Source organism: Aythya ferina, assembly GCF_964211825.1.
Source record: "Aythya ferina genome assembly, chromosome: 20".
NCBI classification, from domain to species: domain Eukaryota; kingdom Metazoa; phylum Chordata; class Aves; order Anseriformes; family Anatidae; genus Aythya; species Aythya ferina.
Window position 1 is genome coordinate 4263550 of NC_140318.1, and position 21927 is coordinate 4285476.

General features: G+C 51.7%; 1 protein-coding gene across 3 annotated transcripts in view; it reads left to right on the forward strand.

Moving 5' to 3' along the window:
- FUBP3 (far upstream element binding protein 3) overlaps positions 1-13709 on the forward strand; it is a 39236-nt gene extending 25527 nt beyond the window's left edge. For 2 of the 3 annotated variants that reach the window (XM_084493992.1, XM_084493993.1), the window contains exons 13-19: positions 15-156; positions 4700-4860; positions 5711-5784; positions 6277-6353; positions 10276-10347; positions 11072-11199; positions 12296-13709. In XM_084493992.1, coding sequence (XP_084350118.1) covers positions 15-156; positions 4700-4860; positions 5711-5784; positions 6277-6353; positions 10276-10347; positions 11072-11199; positions 12296-12304 — 663 coding nt within the window. In that variant the 3' untranslated portion in view covers positions 12305-13709. The remainder of the gene's footprint in view (positions 1-14; positions 157-4699; positions 4861-5710; positions 5785-6276; positions 6354-10275; positions 10348-11071; positions 11200-12295) is intronic. The other variant, XM_084493994.1, reaches the window with a different exon arrangement.
- The last annotated feature ends 8218 nt before the right edge of the window (positions 13710-21927 follow it).

Sequence of the window (21927 nt, forward strand, 5' to 3'; positions counted from 1 at the left end):
CTTTGCCTTCCAAGGAACGAGATGGCTTTGGAAGTTTGGCTGTCGCCCGAGGAAGAGGTCGTGGCCGTGGAGACTGGAGCGTTGGAACACCTGGGGGCATGCAAGAAATAACCTACACGGTGCCAGCTGATAAGTGTGGTCTTGTTATAGGCAAAGGTAGGTCTACAAACGTAAATATTAGAGCTTGCAGTCTTTCTGTCTCTGGATGGTCACCTTCTTGCTGCCTGGCAGTGGGGTTTGGGAGTTTTTTGTAATTGTAGGTATTTAGTGGCCTGTGAATGCAGCGCAGGAATAAGCGAGAAGCACTTGTGGTTGTTTACTTTGTGGTGTTCTCGCTCATAATTGTACTCTCCAGGCCCTTGTTCACAATATGTAAGAGGAGCTCTTCATGCAGAGCTGTCAAGTAAGCCTGTTATAACAAGCAGCTGGCTGAGAAAAGGCAGTTTCGTTTGTGGATTCTTTTTAGAGAGAACTCATTTAAAGGACAGTTTATCGGGGACGAGCAGAACAGTCATTTTGTCGTGATGAATTTCTGTGAGTGCCGTGTGATAAAATGGCAGGGCTCTGAATGTGGCAGTAACTGTAGCTGCTTCCAGCCACAGACCTGAAGCATCTGATGAACAAAGTGAAGTGGTGGGGCTTGTCTGTATTACAGCTCACACCTGAGCCTGTCACAGAACAGACTGGTGCCCCACGTGCACCTCATCTTGCTCAGGCGAGCACGTTTGCTGCCACGGAGGCTCCTCTGCCTAAACCACTGAATCTCTCCATGCTAAGGACGTGGACAAGGCACCTGGCCTTTCTCTCAAGAACCAGCCCACCTCCAAGACACTAATAAAAACAGAGCAGCAGCAGCAGTCTCAAATTGTTGTAGAGCACCAGGTAACAGCAGTACTTGAATTAGAACCAGGAATAGCCCTGTGGCTTTTAATTGTTGCGATGCTTCGGAGTTAATACACTGATATATCAAAGGGGCTGTATTTAAGTTTTCCATCTGCTTATTTTAGAAAGAATGGCATATGCCTAAAGTAGCATTTAAGTAATCACAGTTGGCTTTTAGTGTCAGCAGAGGTGAGGTGAGTAGAATAGGAACAGATTAGCCGTGACGGTAAAGGAGGCAGAGACGGGAGGACATTGTGCCACGTTCCAGTGGCATTTAGTTTCCTGCTGTCCTGTTGGGCAGGGCTGAGCTCGTGATGAAACACGTTGTGCCCTTGTTCCACGGCCGGGCAACCCTGCTTGATCCCTTTCACACGTCTGGGCCCTGTGGTACCCTGAACTGGATGACAAGGGACACAGGTTACGGGACACGGGCGTGCAAGGAGTGCATCTGCAGTCGGTTTCAGATGTTCTTTGCTGTAAACCTGCTCACAAACCTGGGAACTTTCTCAGTATGGCAAAACACCTGCGCTCCCCATTATGCAGATGCTGCAGAGCGATTGCGCCTGAGCTCAGCGAACGGTCCGGTTGGGCATAGATCGAGCAAAGCAAATTTTAAGCCCACAAGTGAGAGCTGTGTGGATGGAAAAATCAAATTATAATGAAACTTTATTGCCGGATCCATTAGTCATCCTTAATAAAGGATCAGAAAAGGTCACTTGTTGTTCAGCAGTGCACTGAAGTGGAGCATTTGCGACTACAGAGAGCACTGTGCTGAAAAGATAAATGCAGGTAGTGGAGTTAGATGTCCTAGCAGTCAAGTACGAGGCCTGGCACAGGCTCGCTGTGGGGGTGAAGGGTAGCTTTTTACCTTTGTTTCCACAACAACAAAACAGGGATTCTTACCCAGCCAGATCAGAAGCTTTCTGGAGTGACTAATTACTAGTTGTATGGTGATTTGAATGCTCGTAGCTTTGTAATACCACCTTGCAATCGGTGCTCTTACGGTGCCTGTGCTCTTAGACTGTTGCAGCATTCATTTTTTTGTCAAGTGAGTGATGGCTGCAGCATTACCTTCTGGGGTCTGGACGGGGTGGATGTACCACACTCTCCATCTTTTGATGCAACACACCCTTGTCTGCTGCTTCTTGTTTCCTCTCCCACTGCCTGTGGGGCATTACAGGGGAGAGGGGATATTAATTTGGGGGTTAGTGTTTTTAACCAGTCACCAATTTCAAAGCCTTTGCTCACGCCCCAGCTTCCCCTTTAGTTTCTGAGCAGTTTCTGGCTGTTAATGTTTGCTGTGTGTTTTTTTGTTTGGTTTGTTTGTTTGTTTGTTTTCTTTTTGCCCCTGTGATACAGAGCTTGGCTGCTAGCCCTCCGTGTGAAATCTGGCCAAGCCCTCCGGGCACGTGTAGCTTGGTATCCAAGGCTCACACCTGAGCAGTGCATTTCTTGGGCCCCTGGGGATAGGGTATCAGGTGTGGCCAGGTAACTGCTTTTGTACTTCCAGCTCCGTGTCCTCGCTCCAGAAGCAGGGAGGAGAGGGAGACAAGGAAGTTGGCCTCAGCTCAGTCTCTGCAGCACGTACAACAGAAGATCCAGGGCCCTCTTCTTACAAGTACTGCTTCTCAGCTTCAGAGTTGGAGCCCTTTTGAGCCGATACCAAGTGCTCGGCTCCCTGGAAATCCTGTGTGTAGCTTTTTCCTCTAGAGGGTGGGTAGGTGCAGCTTTTCTTCTCTGAAAGACTCGAGGAAGGGTGGAGACGAGCACCATACACATGTCAAGAGCTTTCTCTGTTTGGTGGTGCTTGGAAACAAACCGCAGCCTCTCTGGGCCCCCGCTGGATTTCCATGATAAATACAGCAATATTGACAGATAACGTGGCTGGCCTGGCTCTTGTCAGCTCTGCCTTTTAGCAGGTTTGATTAATTGCTTTACGATTTCACGTCCAGCTGGGGGGCCACTCTTGGATCGCTTCTGCCCCCCATCAGGTAGAAGAATGGAGAGGGCTGCTGAATGCAGCTATAGACAGCCACCATGTGCCCAGCGGGTCACCCCGTCAAGAGGGAAGGTGAACTCCTTCCGGCACCACACGGCATCCTCTTGGCCGTGTCACTTCATCTGCATGCTCAAGGCCGAGTTAGGAAAGCTCGAATGGGAGGGGGCGCTTTGGCAAGTGGCAGGCTCCAAAGGGCGAGGAGAAAAAGGAGACCGAGTCCTGGTGCTGCAGGTAGGAGCTTGGGGCCTGTCAGCAAACCCCGAAAATAAAGGGACGTGATCCTTCAGCGCTGCCCAGGAGGGAGCTGATGTGGAAACAGCCCCAGCAACTCCCAGCTTGGTGCTGAATGCTAAGTGGGGAAATGACTTGAAATCTATATTCTCGCTTCCAGTCTGGTGAGAATGCTTCAAATTTCAGTCTGCTTTTGGAAGGAGCAGGGTAGTCAGCTGTGCACGCAGCAGCCTGTGTTTATGCTTCTGTCCCCACAAAAAGTTCTCCCTCTCCTTCGTGACCCATAGCGTGTTGGCTCCTGTGCTTTCATTAAGCACGGGAAGTGGCTGTTGACTCAGATCTCACCCTAATATGTAAAAACAAGGGTTTGATACAAATCTGCATCTGATAAAAGCATTGAATAAAATAAAACTTCTTGGACTGTCAGCTCCATCTTACGGCTTTCCCTTGTGTGGCTGAAAATGAGTGGCTTCGATTTCGGCTATGCAGTACAATCCCTGTTGTCTGCCCAGGGGTGTGACACGACTATCTTTTGTTAAATGCATCTTCTAAAATTCATTTGGAAAGAGTTAATTGCCCTTTGGCAAGCTTTCCTCCTCCCTTCCCCAGAAAGGCTTTAAAATGTTAAAAAGGTCACGAGTCCATTACAATGAACCGAACAAGTGTCTGCGACATCCACAGTTTGTTTTGAAGTTGTGCTGGATGTATAGAGATGGAAATGCGGGCAAAATTGAGGAGGGTTTTGGAGGCTTTTTAATTAAAAGTGAACAAAAATCTCTGGTTGCTTTACTGTGCTTGCTGCATGTCCTTTTGGCTGCTGATTTTGGTTTGTGATTTAGGATTTGTAAACTCCCTTCCTTCCCCGTACCCTTTAATTTCTCCAGTCGAGTGGAGCTGGTCTGTAAGTTGTGTGAGCTTCCAAAAGAAGAATTGAACCATTGTAATGTTGGCTGAAGCTTTTGTTAAGCAAATTTCATTAAGAGACTGGGACCTAGCAGGTCTTCAGGAAATCAGATCTCTTTGGCTGGCCCCGGAGCATCCTGCTCGAAGCACTCCGGTGCTCTGGTGTATCCAGATGGCAAAGTAGCCAGACGTGGTCACTGCATGCACAACTGACTCTGAGATCATGGAAGACAGCTTGGGATCCTGCTCCGTGGAGGGCTGTGTGTGCTGTGTTGTGCCTAGGAAGCGCGCTGAGCAGAGGTTTCTCAGGGAATAAGCTATTGAACAGCACACTGAGATAGCTTTTCTTTGGTTTTAAGCTACGAGGTGTGTGGCTGGTTGCTTTTTGTCTTGTTGGGAGCCTGGCAGTGTGCATGCAGGAAGGTGGTGTGTTCTTAAAACAGCACCATCAGGGCCCTAGAAAGCATTTCAATAGCTCATGGTTTTGGGTCATGCTTACGAGGTAGCAGGAAGAAGTGACATGAGCTCAGGTGATGTGGCTGCTTACACTACTGCCACCCCCAACCCACCTTACTGGAGGCACACAGAAGGTAGCTGAAACCATATCCTCTTTCCCAGAGTCTCGTTTTCTGCTTTTATGGAAGGAGTTGCTGCAACCCTTTGTCTTGATTTCCTTTTCTTCAGGTGGCGAGAACATCAAGAGCATAAATCAACAGTCAGGAGCCCACGTGGAGCTCCAGAGAAACCCACCTCCCAACACAGACCCTGGTGTACGAATATTCACAATCAGAGGAGTTCCCCAGCAAATTGAACTCGCTAGACATCTCATAGATGAGAAAGTTGGTGTAAGTTGCATCTCTCATCTTGGTCTGTCTCTTTCAGAAGTGGTTTCTTCACTGTTAGGTACACATAGGCCTGGACGTGCAGGATGGCACAGAATGCACACGCTTACATTATTTAGCTTCAAAACCATTTATTTGCTCATTAACAGCTATGTGGATCTTTGGTCCTCAAGCATCCATTGGACTATTTTTTTGCTGTGGTCCCAGAGGAAGATCGAACTGTTTGCTGACACTGAGTGTAGTGGGCAGCTGTATGAGAGGGAAAAGCAACTATAATAAGGGATAAGAAGGCTGGCAAATGGGATTTTGAAGGGAAGACAATAGTGTTACTGTGTGAAAATGGCACAGTCCTGGCATCACCACACTGAAAGTAACACTGAACTCCTTGCTCCAGTAAATCCAGGATGACTTTTATCTTCCACTTAACACAGCACTGTGGTATTGAAGCTTAATAATGTCAGGCTGGAGTACTGCTGGAGGGGGAGGCTTGTTAAAAGAAAGTAAGGAGAATACTGAACTGGGGAACAGAACTGAGAAACAACCTCTGTGCTGAATTACTTGAGGCAGCTTGATACCAACCTCAGGATCCAAGCTATTCAGAGGAAAACTTCTATCTGTTCCATAGTCCTGTTAGCCCCTTTGTGGCTGGCCAGAGCTGCTTTTGAAGCTGAGCTCCTGGAGTGTGCTGACAGTCCTGAGAACTGCGTCCTTGGAGGATCAGTCACTTCTTTCAGGTGCTGGAGTTTGATGGAACACGTTCCAGGCTGTTTTCTCCCCTTTCTTACTGCTCATTACTAGCTACCTTCACCCTCTGCTTAGAGCTGGCATTAAGTATTTGTGGATTCCATGACAGGGTACCAGCATGGGTGGACCTGGAGGATTTGGTCAAAGCCCGTTCAGCCAAGCACCCGCTACACCTCATCAAAAGTAAGCTTCTCCATCTCGTCACGGGTGTGTTGTGGGGAATGGCTGGGAGCTGTAAAAGCACGGGGAGAAGCGTGGTGGGCCCTGAACGGGTGGTATGTAAGTGGAGCCTCTTAAAAGGGAGCATCCAGAAGAGATGAAACCTTTCAGCTTGACTACAGGAAGGATTTCAGCTACTAAATCATAAGCGAGGTAGGTATTGGTGTCTCCAAAATTCTGGTTTCTAGTGCAGTGAGTGCAGAAAGAAGCTCGAGCTGCACACACTGGGGTGTTGCTCAGTACAAAGTGTCCTCACCTTGGCTTCATGAACAGACCAACATCCACGTGGTTAGCTGTTAACATCTACACATCTAAAATATTCCTTTTGTTCCCTTGTTCGCCTGTTCGCTCAGCAGTTGCTGACTACAAATAATTTTGTTTCTCCGGCCAATTTCATGCATATGACCTGTGAAGTGTGTTACTGTCTACTTCAGCATGCCTTTTTGTCCTCTGCAGTGGTCCTCAGGCGTTTATGACACAGGGTTGGGGCAGTACCTACCAGACGTGGCAGCAGCCTGGACAGCAAGTCCCAAGTAAGTTTTTAGGACCTGGGTTTGAGAAGGGTTGATGCCCATTTGCAATTGCCACTTCACGCCCACTAAATGTAGGTTCATCTGTAAGACCACTTCTGTGATAACAGCAAAATGAATTCCTGAGTAAAGAAGGTATGCAGAGGTGTGCTGTGGTGTTAGAGCTCAGAATAAGCCAAAGTCCATCAAAAACAGTAATGTTTTTTGTGTGCTTAACTGCTTATTGCTTCCCTTTTTGTGTAGAAACTTAGTCCTTGCTGTCTGCTCTTCTCTAGCAAAAAATAAAATCTGTTTTAGGTTTTCTCCTGCCAGGATTCTCCGAGCAAGCACTTGCCAGCCCCACTTTCCCCTAGCAGGCACACCACATATGACGGTGAGCCCTCCCATCTCTGTGCTCTTAACCGTATGGATTCTTGATTATTTTTTTGAACCTGCTCCTTATGAACTCTTCTCCAACTCCCAGTCTGATGGAAAGACTGGGAAGTAGGTGCAGAAAATGGAGAAGAGGTTAAGTGTGGCTGTTGTCCTGCTTCATCCACGCTGACTGTATCAGTGTCCTCTCTATCTCCTTTTGGGAGCTGATGGGAACTGCTCAGCCTCCACAGTGCTAAATCCCCAGAACGTACCCAGCCAGATAACCAGCTTTCAAACGAAAATAACAGTGCACGAATGTTGGTTGGTAGTCGTGAGTTCAGGAAGTGAGCCCAGATCATCTCTGCCGTTGGGCTTTCTGCTCCTGGCTGGCTGTTATTCTTCAGGGTTCCAGGTGTCCATTTTTTCCCCAAACCGTTCAGTCAAAATTCAGCAGGCTGAAATGGAAGTTCCCCATTTCAGAGTAACTGAAGTAACGCTGGTAGTGATGTTGGTAACTGCATCGTCCTGTCTTCAACTACCTCAGCAATGGTTTGTCCTAAGCAGAGCAGGTTTGTAGTCTGCTTGTTAATCTGAAAGGTCGTGTGATGGGCAGTAATGCCCAACAGAGTGGTTTTTTTATCAGTTTTTCAGGAAATAAGAATCTTTCCTATGAAAACAAAAGCTAGCACCAAAAAAGCTGGGGACAAGGCTTGGGGGGTAAGCTTAATTGTGAAGGGTTTTAAAGACAGGTGCCTTTTGGTGCTGTGGCTGGTTTAGCATTGGAGCAGATTATTATCTTCACTCTGAATTCCCAGTGTTTGAGGTACCTGGGATGGAGGAAGTATTGGGGGAACGCCACCAGCGATTGCCTTTGTGATTCCCTGTGGCACTGATCACATTTATTGTTGATGAAATTGTGCTTATCTGAAATCTGGAAATCCTCAATGGTGCATTCTTAATGTTTGTGCATTTCTAGTGTGTTACAGCTGGACATAGAAACCCTGCATGGGACCAGGGACTTGGCATTAAGCTCTGAAAAATGCTTTGGGAGAGGGCTTCTGCTCCTCGGAAATCCTAGTCTAAAAAATCATAATTTTTCCATAGAGCTCTAGGGATATGTAAAAAGTCAGTAGCTTGGTTTTCAGGACAGCAAAATGCAGTGGCAGGCTTGAAAGGATTTTTTTTTTGTACAGGAGTGGAATAGTACAGTACTGAAGAGCAGAATTTTCCCACTAGCTTGTTTTACAGGAAGAAATGTTTTTCAAATCCATTCCTGTGCAGTCCCCAGAGCACTGAGCTTTCCTGAGCTCGAGGAATCAGCCTGCTCCTGCACAAGCAGAGCAGTCAGTAGGGCAGGGAAAGCCCTACAAAAAAGATACAGTTTTTGTCTTTATTTAAAACCTTTGAATAAATGCCTATGAAATGTGCTTTGCTAATTGCTTTGAGAGGTGTCTAGAAACTCACCTGAGTAACTTCCCCTCTTCCTTGTCTCCCCCAGATGTTCTCTTACCCTACCCACCTGCTACTGGGAGAAAAATCTCCCCTTCTCTAACACACAGCCTTGTCCTCACGCTCACATCCTCTGGCTTTAGAGTTTGGTAGTTAATAGAAGAAGCCCAGACCTTTTGATTCCCCCAGGTAGTGCAGCTTGCATCCCGACAGCAAGCACTTTGCAGGGAGTTTGTCAGGTCCCCGTGGTTCCCAAGGGTCTGCCTTCAGTGATCCTACCCCTGTGCTGGGTTTCGCATCACGAGGATGTGATTTGGGGGCAGATGTCTTATTTCTGCTGTTGAACCTGAAGGAAGAAGATCAGTTCTCTAGTTCTATGTCCGTTAGGATCCTCCACGCTCCTGTTTGTAGCCAGGCAGTCCCGGTAAGGAGAGGACAGACGGGGTAAGGCAGTGCCCCGTGCAAACCTCACCGCTCGCTCCTGCTGCAGCTCCCAGCGCGACCCAGTCAGGCCAGGTGGAGCCCACAACAGCACAGGAGGATTATTATCAGAAACTGGGTGAATTCCTGGTTTTACCCTTCAAGTTTTAATTCAAAAACAGCCTCAGGAAGGGTTCCCCTCCCTGCCTGTAGGAAACCAAGCGCTGCAGCCCGTGTTCGTGGCTCCTCCAGCCCATCAAAGCACAGGCTGAGCCATCCCCGGCTCCGAGGGCCAGATCCCAGAGTGCCCTCCTTGTGGGAGGAGGGGCAGGCCCCCACCCCCTACACATGTATTTAGATTTTAATTACTTCCCCCATCTTAAATAAATTAACTGGCCGGGGAAACGTTTGGCCGTGAAGCGCATTTAGCTGCGTGTCCTTTCAGCCTGCTGCGGACTGTAATTCTCCCAGAAGAAAAGGCATTGAAGGAGGCCCTTTGTCGGCATTAGCAGGTGGACAGTTGAGGCAGCCTTGACCTCTGCCAGCAAAGGTCCTGACTTGTAGCGTTGGTCAAGTCTTTTAACCCGCTTTTATGCCCCCGGACAGGACACTGCTGCCCTGTTCCCTCCACCCACCACGCTCGCAGTGTTGTGTTCCCCCTGCCCCCCACTTCAAAGCCCTCCTTTCGGCCGCGCTGGGGATGCAGCAGGGGCACTCAGCCGGGCTGGGAGAGCTCCCTCCACCTCTCTCCCCTTCCTCGCTGCCATCCCTGCGCCTAGTGGCTTGCACTTGCCTTTCTTTGCAGTTTTTTAACCGCTGTGTTTTCCGTTCAGGTTTATTTTGGCTTGCTGAGGGCCCTTTGCTCCAAGGGAGCACAGGCTCCCTGCCCCTGCAGCCAGCAGGTTGGATGCTCCCCTTCGACACCGGGACGTGCTGGATTGAAGGCGTCTTGGTGTGGGAAAGAGGGAACCCTTCCTCCCTTTCTCTGAGGTTTTGGGGTCTGCGTGGTCTGCCCACGCAGGTCTCAACTCAGTGCCCCAGCCCGTGCTGGGTTTCACGGCTGCTGGTGTGTTTGTGGCAGCTCCCCCCCAGCCCTCAGCACTGCCGGGGCTTTGTGCAGAGTTCGTGGCCCCTCTGCTCCTGCAGGACTGAGCCAGGAGCCGCGTGGCTACCGCAGAGCTCTGTGCTGGGGCAGGCAGCGAGCTGCAGGCTCACACAGCCTTGTGGTGCAGATGGATGGGCAAGGATGCAGACCCCAAAAAAACAAGTGAGATGGCTCAAAATGCGGCCGTTTCCTCAGTGGCTGGAGGCTGAGGGGCCAGGATCTCAGGTGTTTGAGCTGTGCTGTCCTTGTGCTAGCTGGGAGTGGGCTTAGAGCCTCGGGTGGTCCATGTGCAAACCCAGCAGCTCCCAGTCGGTGTGTTATGGCTTGAGCACGTCCCAGCAGGGCGGAGGAGAGGGGTGGAATTAGGCTTAAGGCACTTCAGCGACGCACAGGTGAGACGAAATCAGGAGCTCGAGCTTTTTCTTTGTCTTTCCCTGAACTGAGGGCACCCAACACTGCGGAAATGTGGAAGCTGAAGCGTGGAGTCTGGGCAATTCAGGTAGCGCCAGGGCCTGTCTAGTGGAGAAGCAGATGTCACTGGCTGGAAACTGTCACCTGTTCCATATTGACGTGCCCCTTGTTGTCATCTTTGCACAGGCCAACAGAGCCAGCAGCAGAACAGCCATCCCGATTACAGCAAAGCATGGGAGGAGTATTACAAAAAACAGAGTGAGTGAAACAGGGTTGCTGGAGATGAGCGAAACAGAGTTAACTAATTCGACGACTTGCATCTCCGTCCCCTGGCGTTGCCAGCTTCTAGTCCCCTGCAAACCCCCTCTGGTCCCTCCTGCTGGTGATGGTGCATGTAGTTCTTTGGCTGGAAGCTCTCTGTCGTGTTGCCTGCTGCTGGGTGCTCCCGCTGAGCTGCGGCCCTCAGTAGCCCCCGTGTCCACGCTGGCACTTAGCTTGCCTGGGGGAAAATTAGCACACGCTGAGCACTGATGCTCACAAAACCCAGAAAGGTGAAGGTGGGTTGTCAGGAGGCAGGAAAACTCCACGCAGAGGTGTGGGGGGAAAAACCTGAGCCTGCCTTTCTCTGCTCCGTTACGAGGCACGTGGCTCCGGCTTCTGGATCTGCGTTTGCCACCTTGCTGCTGAAGCCTCCGGGCCACGGATGAGCTGTGCAGGCCGTCAGGCTGTCCTGGCAGCCGTGGGAAGGGTTTTTTTTAACGCTTTCTGCCTGCTCTTGGCTTGTCACTCGCCAGCCAGCGTAAAGCCTGTCCTGTCGCATCCAAACAGCAGCTACCGGCGTCGCTCTTTCAGGGCTCTGCAGCTGTCGGAAGGGGGCTGGCTGTTCTTTGAGCTTTGCAGGAGGAGACCCCTAACCCTGAGCTTGCCGAATTGCTCATCTCTCCCTTTTTTCCCCCTTTTTTTTTTTTCTTGTCCCCTCCAGGTCATGCTGCCAGCGCTGCTTCTCAGGCAAGTTCCCAGCCGGACTACACGATGGCTTGGGCAGAGTATTACAGACAGCAGGCTGCCTACTACGGGCAGACACTAGGGCAGGCTCAGGCCCACAGCCAGGTCTGTATTCGTGTTCCCTGAACCCCGCTGCTGCTTCCCTTGGGGAATTGGGGGGAGTGTTGGGTTCCTGTGGCAAAGCAAGGAGGTGTTTTGTGGCCGAGGAACTGAAAAATTGCTCGTTGCTATCGATTGCTACCGTCGTGTTACCTCAACACCAGAGTCTAATTTGCCTGGACAGGGTGGTTTTTTTTCGGGGGATAACCAAGGGGTTGCTTGTTTGTTTTCCTGGGGGCTTTCCTCATAATCCCCAAGCTGTTTTGTGGCTTTGGGGAATTTAGGTAAAGCGAACGATGGATCCAGGCAGCGTGACACTGCTCTGTCATGCAGACTTCGCCTTTTCTCTTGCAAGCTTTGTGCTAGGGTAGGAGCAGCGTGCTTGCCTGGGGAGTTACCTGCCCTGAAAAGGAGGGGAAAACTATTGGGGAAAAACAATTTGGATTAACCAGCTGCCAAGAAAAACGTTGCCTCACCTGTCCTTCAGAGCACTGGAGAGATTTTTTTGTGGGATTTATCCTGATAAATTCAGGGCTTTCCTGCGTGCCGGGTTTGCAGAGTGAGCATCTAAGCGTTTGGCAAAAAGCACGAGCAAACCACGGGCACCTTAGCGGGGTCAGACGCTTCTCCCCACTGAGTCGTGCCTTCCCTCTGGCTCCTCAGAGCCAGCAGCTCTGGATACGGGCGGCACGGGGGAGCCTGCCCCGCTGTCATCCCCAGCCCCGCGCCGCCGGGGTCGAGCAGCGCAAGACGGGTGCGGCATCGGCGCTTGCCGCGGGCGCCGGTGAAGTGTGACCCAGAAGTGGTGATAAAAGGGGAGTTCTCTTCATCGCTCCCGCAAAGACCGAGCCTCTAGAGAAGAGAGATGTTGTTCAATAAAAGGCACGAGCTCCTGGAAGGAGAGAGCTCGGGGAAGGCAGGCGGTAGGGCAGAGAGCTCCGCGATCGCGGTTGGGAGCATCGGTTGAGGTTATAGCCTGCCCTGCTGCAACGGGGACGGAGAGACCTGTGTGTGTGTGTCGGGGGAGGAGGGTTAGGCAGCTGTAAGAATTTGCCGCCGCCGAGTAACTTTTTTCCTTTATTTCCCCCCTCTCTCTCTCTAGGAGCAGTAGAACAAGGTCCTCGTGGCAATTTTTTTTTCTTGGAATCATTGTGGAAGAAAACCTTTTTGTAACAGAGGTTTCTAGATTTGCAACATTTTGATGAAGACTTTTCTGTTTGTTTGTGAAACACTAGCTGTAGGATAATCTATACTGAACTTTTCTAAGAATCAGGAACAATTAGTAATGTACTAAACTTATGGACATGCTGGTAATTCTGTTTCTAAATTTGTAAAAAAGAAAACAGCAAAAAAAAAAAAAAAAACAACAACCTCCGGGATTCTTTTTGGAGAGAAGCCAGAGAATTTGCAGGCACCAAAACGCACCCCAGAGCTGTGACATTTCAACATGTGTTTTTTTGTGTGTTTTTTTTTTTCCTTTTAATTTTCGATCTTTTCTGTTGCAACAGAAAGAGTGGCTTGGAAGTCTTAGGTGGTATGTAACAAATCCTAAAAAGAAAAAAAATTTTAAACAGTATTTAAATATTCTTAAATATGTAAATTCATTAAATGTTTTACTTCTAATTTCTTGTATCTTGGCTGTCTTTGATTTTATTGCATTTTTTAAAAAACTGAACTATGATATGTATTGTAATTAATTATGTGAATTCTGTATTGAGACAGTTACTGTCTTACTGTCAGACAAGTTATGGGCGGGGGGGCATTTTGTAGGGTTTGTATAATTTCTAGAGTCTAAAGGGGTAATATAAAAACGTGTTAATTTTTTAGCAATACATTTTTTCATGTCTCCATTGCTAGTTGCATTTATGTATCTAAGACCTCCAAGCTTGTTTAAAAAAAAAAAAAAGAAAAAAAAAAAAAGAAAAAGACCTTCCTCTATGCTCTCAGAAATATAAATACTGTTATTTTTAATATTAAAATGAACCTGCTATTAGTACCTTTTAACAAACACTGTGGAACATAAAACCATATAAAAGGTAGTAACTATTTTTTAATTCCAAGGTGTTTTTTGCTTTTTCATTTCTTTTAAATATTTTCTTATCTAATATTTGTCAAATTACCTAGAGAAATAAATGAATCTAGTATTAACCACAGTATGCGCTAAATAATTTTGATTTAATAAAAGGGATAATATGATTTCCAATGTTTACTGTAGTGTTTCTTGTACAGATAACAGTGTATTTTTAAAGGAAAAAACGGAATTGAAGCTATTTTTTCTTGCCTTTTTAATTGCCCTGCGGGACATTCCGTTTTGAAATGTACTGAAGTTACTGTTCTTGGGTTCTTTCCTTATTTTTCCTTATGCTTGAAATGTCTAACTATAAAGAAAACGCAATTGGATAATGTTGAGCATGGTGTTTAAAAAGAAAAAGAAGTGTTCTTTTTATTTGACTGACAGTTGCATTTTACACTCTATATAATAAAATTCCCACAAGGTGTCTTGTGGGTGAAGTATCTCCCGTCTCTTTCTCTCCGTTTGCTCCCTCTCTGCGCGCCGAGCTCCCCGCTGCCGCCCGGGGCTCGCGTGAGGACTTGGGGATGACTCCAATACCTCAACTTCGAGCCTTAATTCCAGTGCGACCCCATTCCTGTCACATCAGAGTGCCTTTTGGCACCACCACATTGTGTTTCCCCAGTCAGGTGCTGTAACTGGAGCCATCCGGGCCCAAAAGATCAATTTTAATAACGGGAAGTTTTCTATAAGCGGGCACAGAGACTCAATCTGCAGCTGTATAAGTGTTTTATTGCTTGTCAAGGAGGCTCAGCCCCTGGTTTCAACACCCTGAACTTGTTGCTCTTCCACAGCTTTGGTTCCTTGTGCCTGGGGCTCGCCGGGCACCCTTTGGATGGGATCAGCGGAGCAGCGCGGGGCCGATGGGGAGAGGCAGAGAGCGCGGGGACTTCGGGCTGTAACCAGGCCAAAGCTGCTGGCGGCTCTGCCCTGCCTTGTAAAACGCAAGGTTTGTGCTCCACCACCCAAAAGAGCTCTGCCGCTGTTACCCAGACAGCTGTAGCGGAGAGTTTACAGCCGGGGGAAGGGAGGGAGGAAAGAAGATCCCATCTGCAAAGCAGGGAGTGGGAGGCATGTTGAGAGCCGGAAGAAAAGGAGATGTAGCATCTCTAAATATACCTCCAGAGAATCAAAGAGAGACAGTGAAAGATGGGATAGTAAAAGCCACTTGGAAAGAGGGGAGAGGGGGGAAAAAATGGCTAGAGGAGGGCATAAAGGCTGCTGATGGGAATTGGGAGCGGGCATTACCGAGAAGACTTCCTTCTAATTCATCTTCCAAGCTCTGTGCCAAAACAGCATTTGGCATGGTTCACAGGGAGCAATTGTGTGATAATGAACCCTAAGGTGTCCCTTAATTGAAGACTGAGTATTACAGATTGTGCCAATAGTCGTAAATGGCACAGGATTGTGGGAGGATGCATTTTCTTAAATGTATCTGTAAGTACAGATTAGTGAGTCTCCCCAGTGAAATACCCATACTATAAATTATGGAAATATCTCTTTCTGATGCAACCTTTTATTGAGGGGGTGGGGCAGCAAAAGAAATAGTTTGCAAGCCTTTGAAATTTGGCCTGTCATTAAGATGGTGCCTGCAAAGCTGGGTTTTCATCAGCAGTCTGGTGTCCTGGCAGGCTAAAGTGCTTGAAATGTTCCCAAGTTCAGCAATTTGTTTTCCATTATTGCTGCCCGCTCGGGGCAGAGGGGCCGCAGCCATTACACTGCCCCGCTGCTATGAACACGGCTCCTGCTTGTAGGGCAGGGGCTGGCGGGTGCCCTGGCACCTCCCGCAGAGCCAGGGGCCCCGTGCTGGGTTCCTCCAGCCCTGTGGGGTGTCCTGGGGGCTGGGGCCGTGGTAAATCCCCCCCTGGTGCTGCTCTGGGGTCTGTAGGTACCTGCTCAGGTCCTCTGGTTCAGGTGTGGTTTGCTGCCCAGAAGCTGCTGCGGTGCCTCCAGGAGAGGAACCGAGTCTCTGCTCGGCTTTGGGCAGGTTGAAACCTCAAAATAAAGCAGGTTTAAGCACGGACTGACTTAATTCTTCTTTTTTTTTTGGGTGGGGATCAGCGTGGCGTTGCCTCCTGGTGGAGGTCGGTCCTGGGGTTGAGGAGGCTGCGGCGAGGAGGCCCAGGGAGCGCTCTGCACCCCGCTGTGGTATTTGGGGCCAGGAGCCAGAGCTGGAGGAGACCCCAGGTGAGTGCCCAGCAGCGGTCCCCAGCCCCATCCGAACCCACCCTGGCTCACTGCCTCCCAATTTTCCCTGTCGTTTACGGGCAGCCCTCCTTCCCTCACCGCACACCCTCTCCGAGGCTTCAGCCCCTCCGGGAGCCGCACTCGGGGCCTTGTTTCTCTCGGTGCGTCCCCTGCCGTGCTCACCAGCTGCAGAGACTCCTTCTACACGGACATTTATTGCAATCCTGCAAAGCATCTCCGAGCAGCAGCCTGAAAAAGCACAGTACGTAGCATCTCATCAGGTTAACGATCACCCCACCGCCCTCCCGGGCTCTATATTCGGTGCCTGAACGGGCACAGGCTATTTCGGGAGCAGAGGGGAGGCTTCAAGGCAGTCTAAAATACTTTCTTTAATTTTGCATGATTTCAGAGCAAACTGCATTATGGACGTTGCAAGTTAAACCCGAGTGATCATTGAAAGAGACGAGCGGGCACGGGGACTTTATTTTTTATTTTTTTTTTCCTGGCTACTAAATATTTCATGGCGTGTTTTGAGTACCGCTGTATTTACAGTAAGGTGGGTGGGGAGAGCTCGTGGCTTTTTGGCACGACGTGGATGTTCACAGCCTCACCTGCCCTGCGAGAACACGGGTTTCCTGAATCTGGGGTCATTTTCCAGGGGATTTTTGGTGCTTGTGGGGCTGCGGCACATGTGGGGGGCTCAGAACTGTGTGCTGATGGAGTCCTCGTGCAGAAACGGTGTCGGTGCATCCTGTGGAGCACCACATGGGTTTTATTTGCTCTAACGAGCTCTTTGGCCTTGCCACCGTGGCTGCCGTGGATATTCTTTGCCCAGACGTGGCAGAGGCCACTCAGACAGGCGGGCAGCTCGGCTCGGTGGGGGTGAGCAGCCCCCTGTGCTCCCCCTGTCACATATGGGGCATTTCTCTGCTCTGCCAGGGCTGGAAAATATAGAAAGGGACCACAGGCAGTGAGCAGGGCAGGGGCCGAGCCCCCGTCCCATCCCACAGCACCTCGGTGGGGTCTGGGGATGGGGCAGGTAGCTGGGGAGCAGTAATTCACCCCCAGGGCATTGGGGACGGGTGCCCCCATCTCCCTGCAGGCCTGGGACATGGGGTTCAAGGGAGGCAACCCCAAAAGAGCATCAAGGGGCGGAGGGGGGCAGGTACCGGCAGCCCCAGCTCATCTTCCCACCCTTCCCCTTATCACTTGAGGAAATCCTATTTCAAGGCCGCTCTAAAGGAGCCTCTGATCTCTGCAGAGGCCGGCTCGCTCCCCTCTAATCCCGGCCGGGCCAGGGTGCAGGTGCCGCAGGCCCGGGGGGATTAGACGGTGCCTTCCCTTTGTGCGAGCCGTCACTCAGCCGCGGCCGTGCCCGGGGAGCCACACCGAGCGGCGGGGCTCCTTGTCGGGGCCATTGGCCGGGGAATATTAAACTTGGCCGCCCCCGAGCAGGCCGGGGCCGGGGTTTTGGTGCTGTTTGTGTTGTGGAGAAGCGGGCTGGCAAAGGCCGGGAGCCATGGGAGGCCTCAAGGCCTGAGATGGCGCCCGCTGCGGGCCTTGTGCTGGGCACCCACACACGGCTCCTGCCCCTCCTGTCCCCTGGTCCCGTCACTGCTCCTGAATCCCATTTGGGACCGGCCAGCATGGGTACAGCAGCCCTGGAGCTTCACGGCCAGCCTGGTTCCTCCTGGCGGAGGGGCAGGAGGGAGCTGTGGGGTCCCCAAAGTTGTGCCCGCTCCCCTGGGGCTGCTCGCCCTGCCCTGCCTGAGCCGGGCCGGTGTGGTGGTGTGGGGGCCAGCGCGGGTCTTTGGTGCCGGAGCTGCTGCTGAGGGAGATGCAGGTGGTGGTGGTGGGATATAGGAGAGGTGCTGGGATGTGGGAGAGGTGATAGTGGGATGTGGGAGAGGTGATAGTGGGGTTTGGGAGAGGTGGTGATGGTGGGATGCAGGAGACCGAGCAGTGGGATGTGAATGCCCTGTCACGGGGGCCAATTTTCCTGCTTCTCCACACCAAATCCCCTTCTCTCCCTCCTGCACCATTCCATCTAACCTCTATCCACGGGCGGCCCCTTCAGCATCCACCCCTGGTATGGAGACCACAAGGATGAGGACGAGCGAGCGGGGTCTGTGCCCAGCCCCACAGCCTTGCTGGAAACCCTGGGGAGCACCCAGGTGGGACCCCCTTGTGCCTGCCTCACCCCAACACATTCTGTGAGGGGCAGCCCTGGCTCAGAGCTGCTTTATGGGGCTGTTTTCACTCTTCCCGTGCCGGGATTGCTTTGGGGGGGCTGGCAGCCATCTGCCCACACCGTTGGTCCCGCTGGCCGTGCCGCAGCACCGCGGGGCTGCGAGGAGTTACCGCCGCAATTTGCCACAATCATGTTTCATTTGCAGGCCGCCTGAGCCGCGCGAAGCTGTCAGATGCAGCCGGGAACGCGAGGATGTTTGTTGGTTTGGTTTTTTTTTTCTTCCTTTCCCTGTTTGCTTTTGTGTGCCGTGACCCCCTCGCCAAAATAATCTTGGAAATACTACTCAAAAAAAAATCAAAAGGGAAAAAAAAAAAGACAAGAAAGAAAGTGAGAGCGGAGGGGAGAGCACTCAGCATCCCTCCTCGGCTCCGCGGCCTCCCGCAGAGTGAAATGGAGGCAAATAATGCCCTAAAGCTCCTTTTTCGAGCAGCGCAATCAGCCCGCCTGGCTCGGAGGGGCGGCAGCGCTGTGTGCTGGAGAGCTCACTCGAGGGGCCACAGCTTCACCGTACCGAACCCACCATGCCCGGACCCTCCGAGGGGCTGGCTCTGCTCGGGGACCCCCCAGCCCTCTCCTTGCTCGCACTCTCCAGGAGGAGAAAGGGAGCCAAAGTCAGAGCACGGTTCAAAGGGGGCACAGGGGTCCTATCGGCTCCATCCCACGGATGTGCCCCCCCCAGGGATGGCCACTCTCCTGTTTCCCCCTGGGGAGGTGGCAGTGCCTCCTCTGTGCCACCCACCTGCATGTGCCCCGTGCCACCGTGTCCCAGCAGGAGAGGCCAGGGGACACAAGGAGCTGCCCGGAGAGAGGGGCGCACCCTGGGGAGACCCCCCTGGGTCCCCCACTGCCCGCCGTGCTCCCCTTGTTGCCACCCAGCTCTGCGGGGACGGCTCCGGGGGCTGTGGCTCCCCAGCCCTCGCCTGTCCCCATCGTTGTCCCCCCCCGGGACAACCCCCGGGAGCCGTGCCGGGCGCAGGTAACATTTGGGCACATTCCCATAACCGAGTGCTGCCAACTGCTGCCGCGGCAGGGCCGGAGCCGCCTCTCCAGCGCTGCTGTTTGCTTTGCAGCCTCCTTAGCCCCTATTGAGGCTTTTCAGCTCCAGCCCCTTCAGGGGGTTTAAGTAGGTAAAACCTGAGGAAGAGGCTATTTTCCTCCCTCCCTTTTGAGCCCTGCCTTGTGCCCAAAAGGCCCCCTTGTTTCACGCGTGCCAGTCACCTGGCTGGGCCCCCAGCCCCTTTCTCTCCCAGCCTCCCCTTTCTTTCTCCTTTCTCTCTTTTGACTTTTCCAGGAGCCCTCGCTCTCCAAACGAGCTTCAGATTGGATCCAGATTGAGGTCCCTTTGTCTTTCAAGGGTTGTACTAAGCTAATTAAATGTGATCCCAACAAATAAACGCAGATCTCCCCATTACATTCAGGCCTGCCTTTCAGGCAGCACCGGGCGGCCCCTCGCCCCCGCCCGCTGCGCACAGGGTCCCCCTCATTGAGTCCCGGCCATTGAAAGCACTGCCAGGATTTCTTTTGTGCCGGGGGTCTCCGAGCCCTTTTTCCATCAGAAAAGACCCCCAAACAGCAGCTCGGCCTTTGTGAGTTTGCAAGCAAACGCCAAAGAAAAGCCCCCTGAATGCTTTAATAAATGACACATTTAGCAACTTCGGAGGCGCCTGGCTCCTGCGGCAGCCGCAGGGGTGCAATGATCCCTCCTGCCCCGGCTCCCCCGGCACCCGCAGGGGTGCAATGATCCCCCCCCTGCCCCCCTTCCCTCCGGCTACCGGGGCATTTTGCAGCCGGCGGAGGTGCAGGGGATGCGGACGAAGCACCTGAGCCTCCTGGGCTCCCAGCCCAGCTCTCGCTGCCTCCAGCCGCCCCCTCTTTTTGCCCCCTCGGAGGGGCGCACGGAGCAGGCGATGGGGTCGGCGGCTCCTCGCCACGCCGGCCCCAGGTACCGGGACCCCGGGCAGCAGGAGGGGCACGGCGGGGCTGCTGCTCGGGGGGGGGGGGGGCTTTTCTACCCGGTTCCCCCCCCCCCCCCCCCAGTGTCCCCTCGGCTGGTATTAGCGCTGGCAAATCCCAAATCGTCTTTAATGATTCTCACCCCCCCCCCCTGCTCCGGATCGGGGGCTGCGCTGGACTTTTCTCAGCTCCACTAATATCTTTTTAATGACTTTGGGAGGGGGCAGAGCCCGGCTCTGCCCTAGAGCCTGGATTGCTCCAAACAGATGTTGGGGCAGAGGGAGGGGGATGCTCTTCCCTGCCAGGGACTTTCTTCTAGAGTTCAAACGAGAGGGGAGCTTTCAATCACCGCTAAAAATGTATTTCTCCCTTCTGAACAATGGGCTCCTTTCTGCGCCCGGGGGGACTCGGCTGCGATCGCGTTTCTGGTGCCGGAGAGGAGAAACCTCCGGCTTCAGGGCAGGAAAAGAGCTCCGAAAAGGGCTCTTCCCCGCGCCGGTTATCTCGTAGCTCTACATCCCTTCTCCCTTTACCCTCCTTGCGGGAAAATAATAATAATCATAATAAAATAAAATAGATATATTTATATATACACACACACGTATCTGTTACAATCACTAAGAAATGATAACTCCGCCGCTGCTGCCGTCCCCGAGCCGTGCGCGGAGCCGCCCGGAGATTTTTGCCATGAAGCCGGGCTCTCGGCAGCGCTGGGCAAACGAAAGGGGGCTCCCCCCGGGCCGGGACCTGTCCCCCCCCGGGCCGGGACCTGTCCCCACCCCGTGCTCCGGACCCCGGCAGCGCCGGCCCCGCGCTCCCTGCGCGCCCGCGGAGCCCCCGGAGCCTTCCCCAGCGCGGCCGTCAGCTGCGGCCCCACAAGAGTTAAATTTTAAAGCAAATCAAATTCCCATTGGCCACTGTATATTATCTCAGCAGTCTTCATTTGATACCTCTTTAATACAGAAAGGAGCTTTTCAAACCCCTTTTCTCTCTTTTCTCCCCGCCACTCTTTAAGAGCAATAAATGTTCAACTGCAATAACTATAAATCAATCTCAGCTCTGTTCAAATCCTATTCATGCGGAGGGCTGGAAGAGGGGAGAGAGCTCCCCCCTCCCCCCCACCCCCCAAAAAGCAGCTGCTGGGCTCTAATCTCCTTTCTTGCACTGTCATTCACCCTCATTTTTCCTCCATCACCCCATCCCTGCAATCTTTTCTTGTTTTGCTTTTCTTTTCTCTCTTTGCTGCATTATGATCCCATGTCTCCCCTCATCAGACCCCAACCTTGTCCAGATCCTGACCATCCCCTTGTAGGCTGTGAAAGAAAAGAAGAGTCCATGGATGTCAAATTGGTCTCAAAAAGACCATGAAAGATTGATTTGCTCCACTTTTCTTCTGCCTGACATTATTTCTGAGGGTCCTGAATGGGAAACCAGAAAGTCTGGGACTGGAATAAAGATGTTCTCTCTGTAAGGGGGAGACGGGGGGGAAAAATGCCCATTTACTCCTGGCCCATCAACCCTGCAAAACAGAGCAAAAGAAAAGAGGACTGTGGCTATTCAAAGTCAGACCAATATGTACACCTCCCAACAATATGCCAATATACTGAGGGCTTCTCTATTAACACCCATGAATATTAAAGTGCTCACTAAACGCTCAGAAGGAACTTTGGGAATATACACATGAAAATACAAGCAGCATTGTGCGGGGCTCAGAACAATGGGGCGGCGATAATGGCCCTTCTCTATTAACAGCCATGAATATTAAACTTGTTTCCTCTTAAATGTTAAAAAGGAGGGATAGCTGCGATATTAAAAAAGAGAAACGAGAAGGGGAGGGAGGGGGGGGGCAAAGCACCTTCCTACGACTGGGAAGGAGGTTTGGGAAACAGCTGGGGATATTTAAAGCCCCTCACAAAACGGGAGGATTTTTTTTTTCCCACCTTTTTCCATCGCCACCCTCCCCGAGCCCCCCCGCACCCCCCAGCGCGGCCGGGAGCGGGGCGGCAGCGCAGCGCGCACGGGAGCCGCGGGTTTTTACGGGCATCTATTTTTTTGTTGCTATTATTATTATTTTATTATTATTTTATTATTTTTTTTTATTTTTATCACGGGACAATTTGAGGGTTATGTGGTTCCTGGAAAAAAAAAATAAAGGCGGTCCGCGGGGCCGGCAGCCGGAGCGCTCCGTGTGCTGGGAGCTTCCACCTGATGCGTTGCGGAGCGAGCCTGGGATGCGGGCTGGCGGCTCGCTACGCTCAAAAATGCAGAAAAC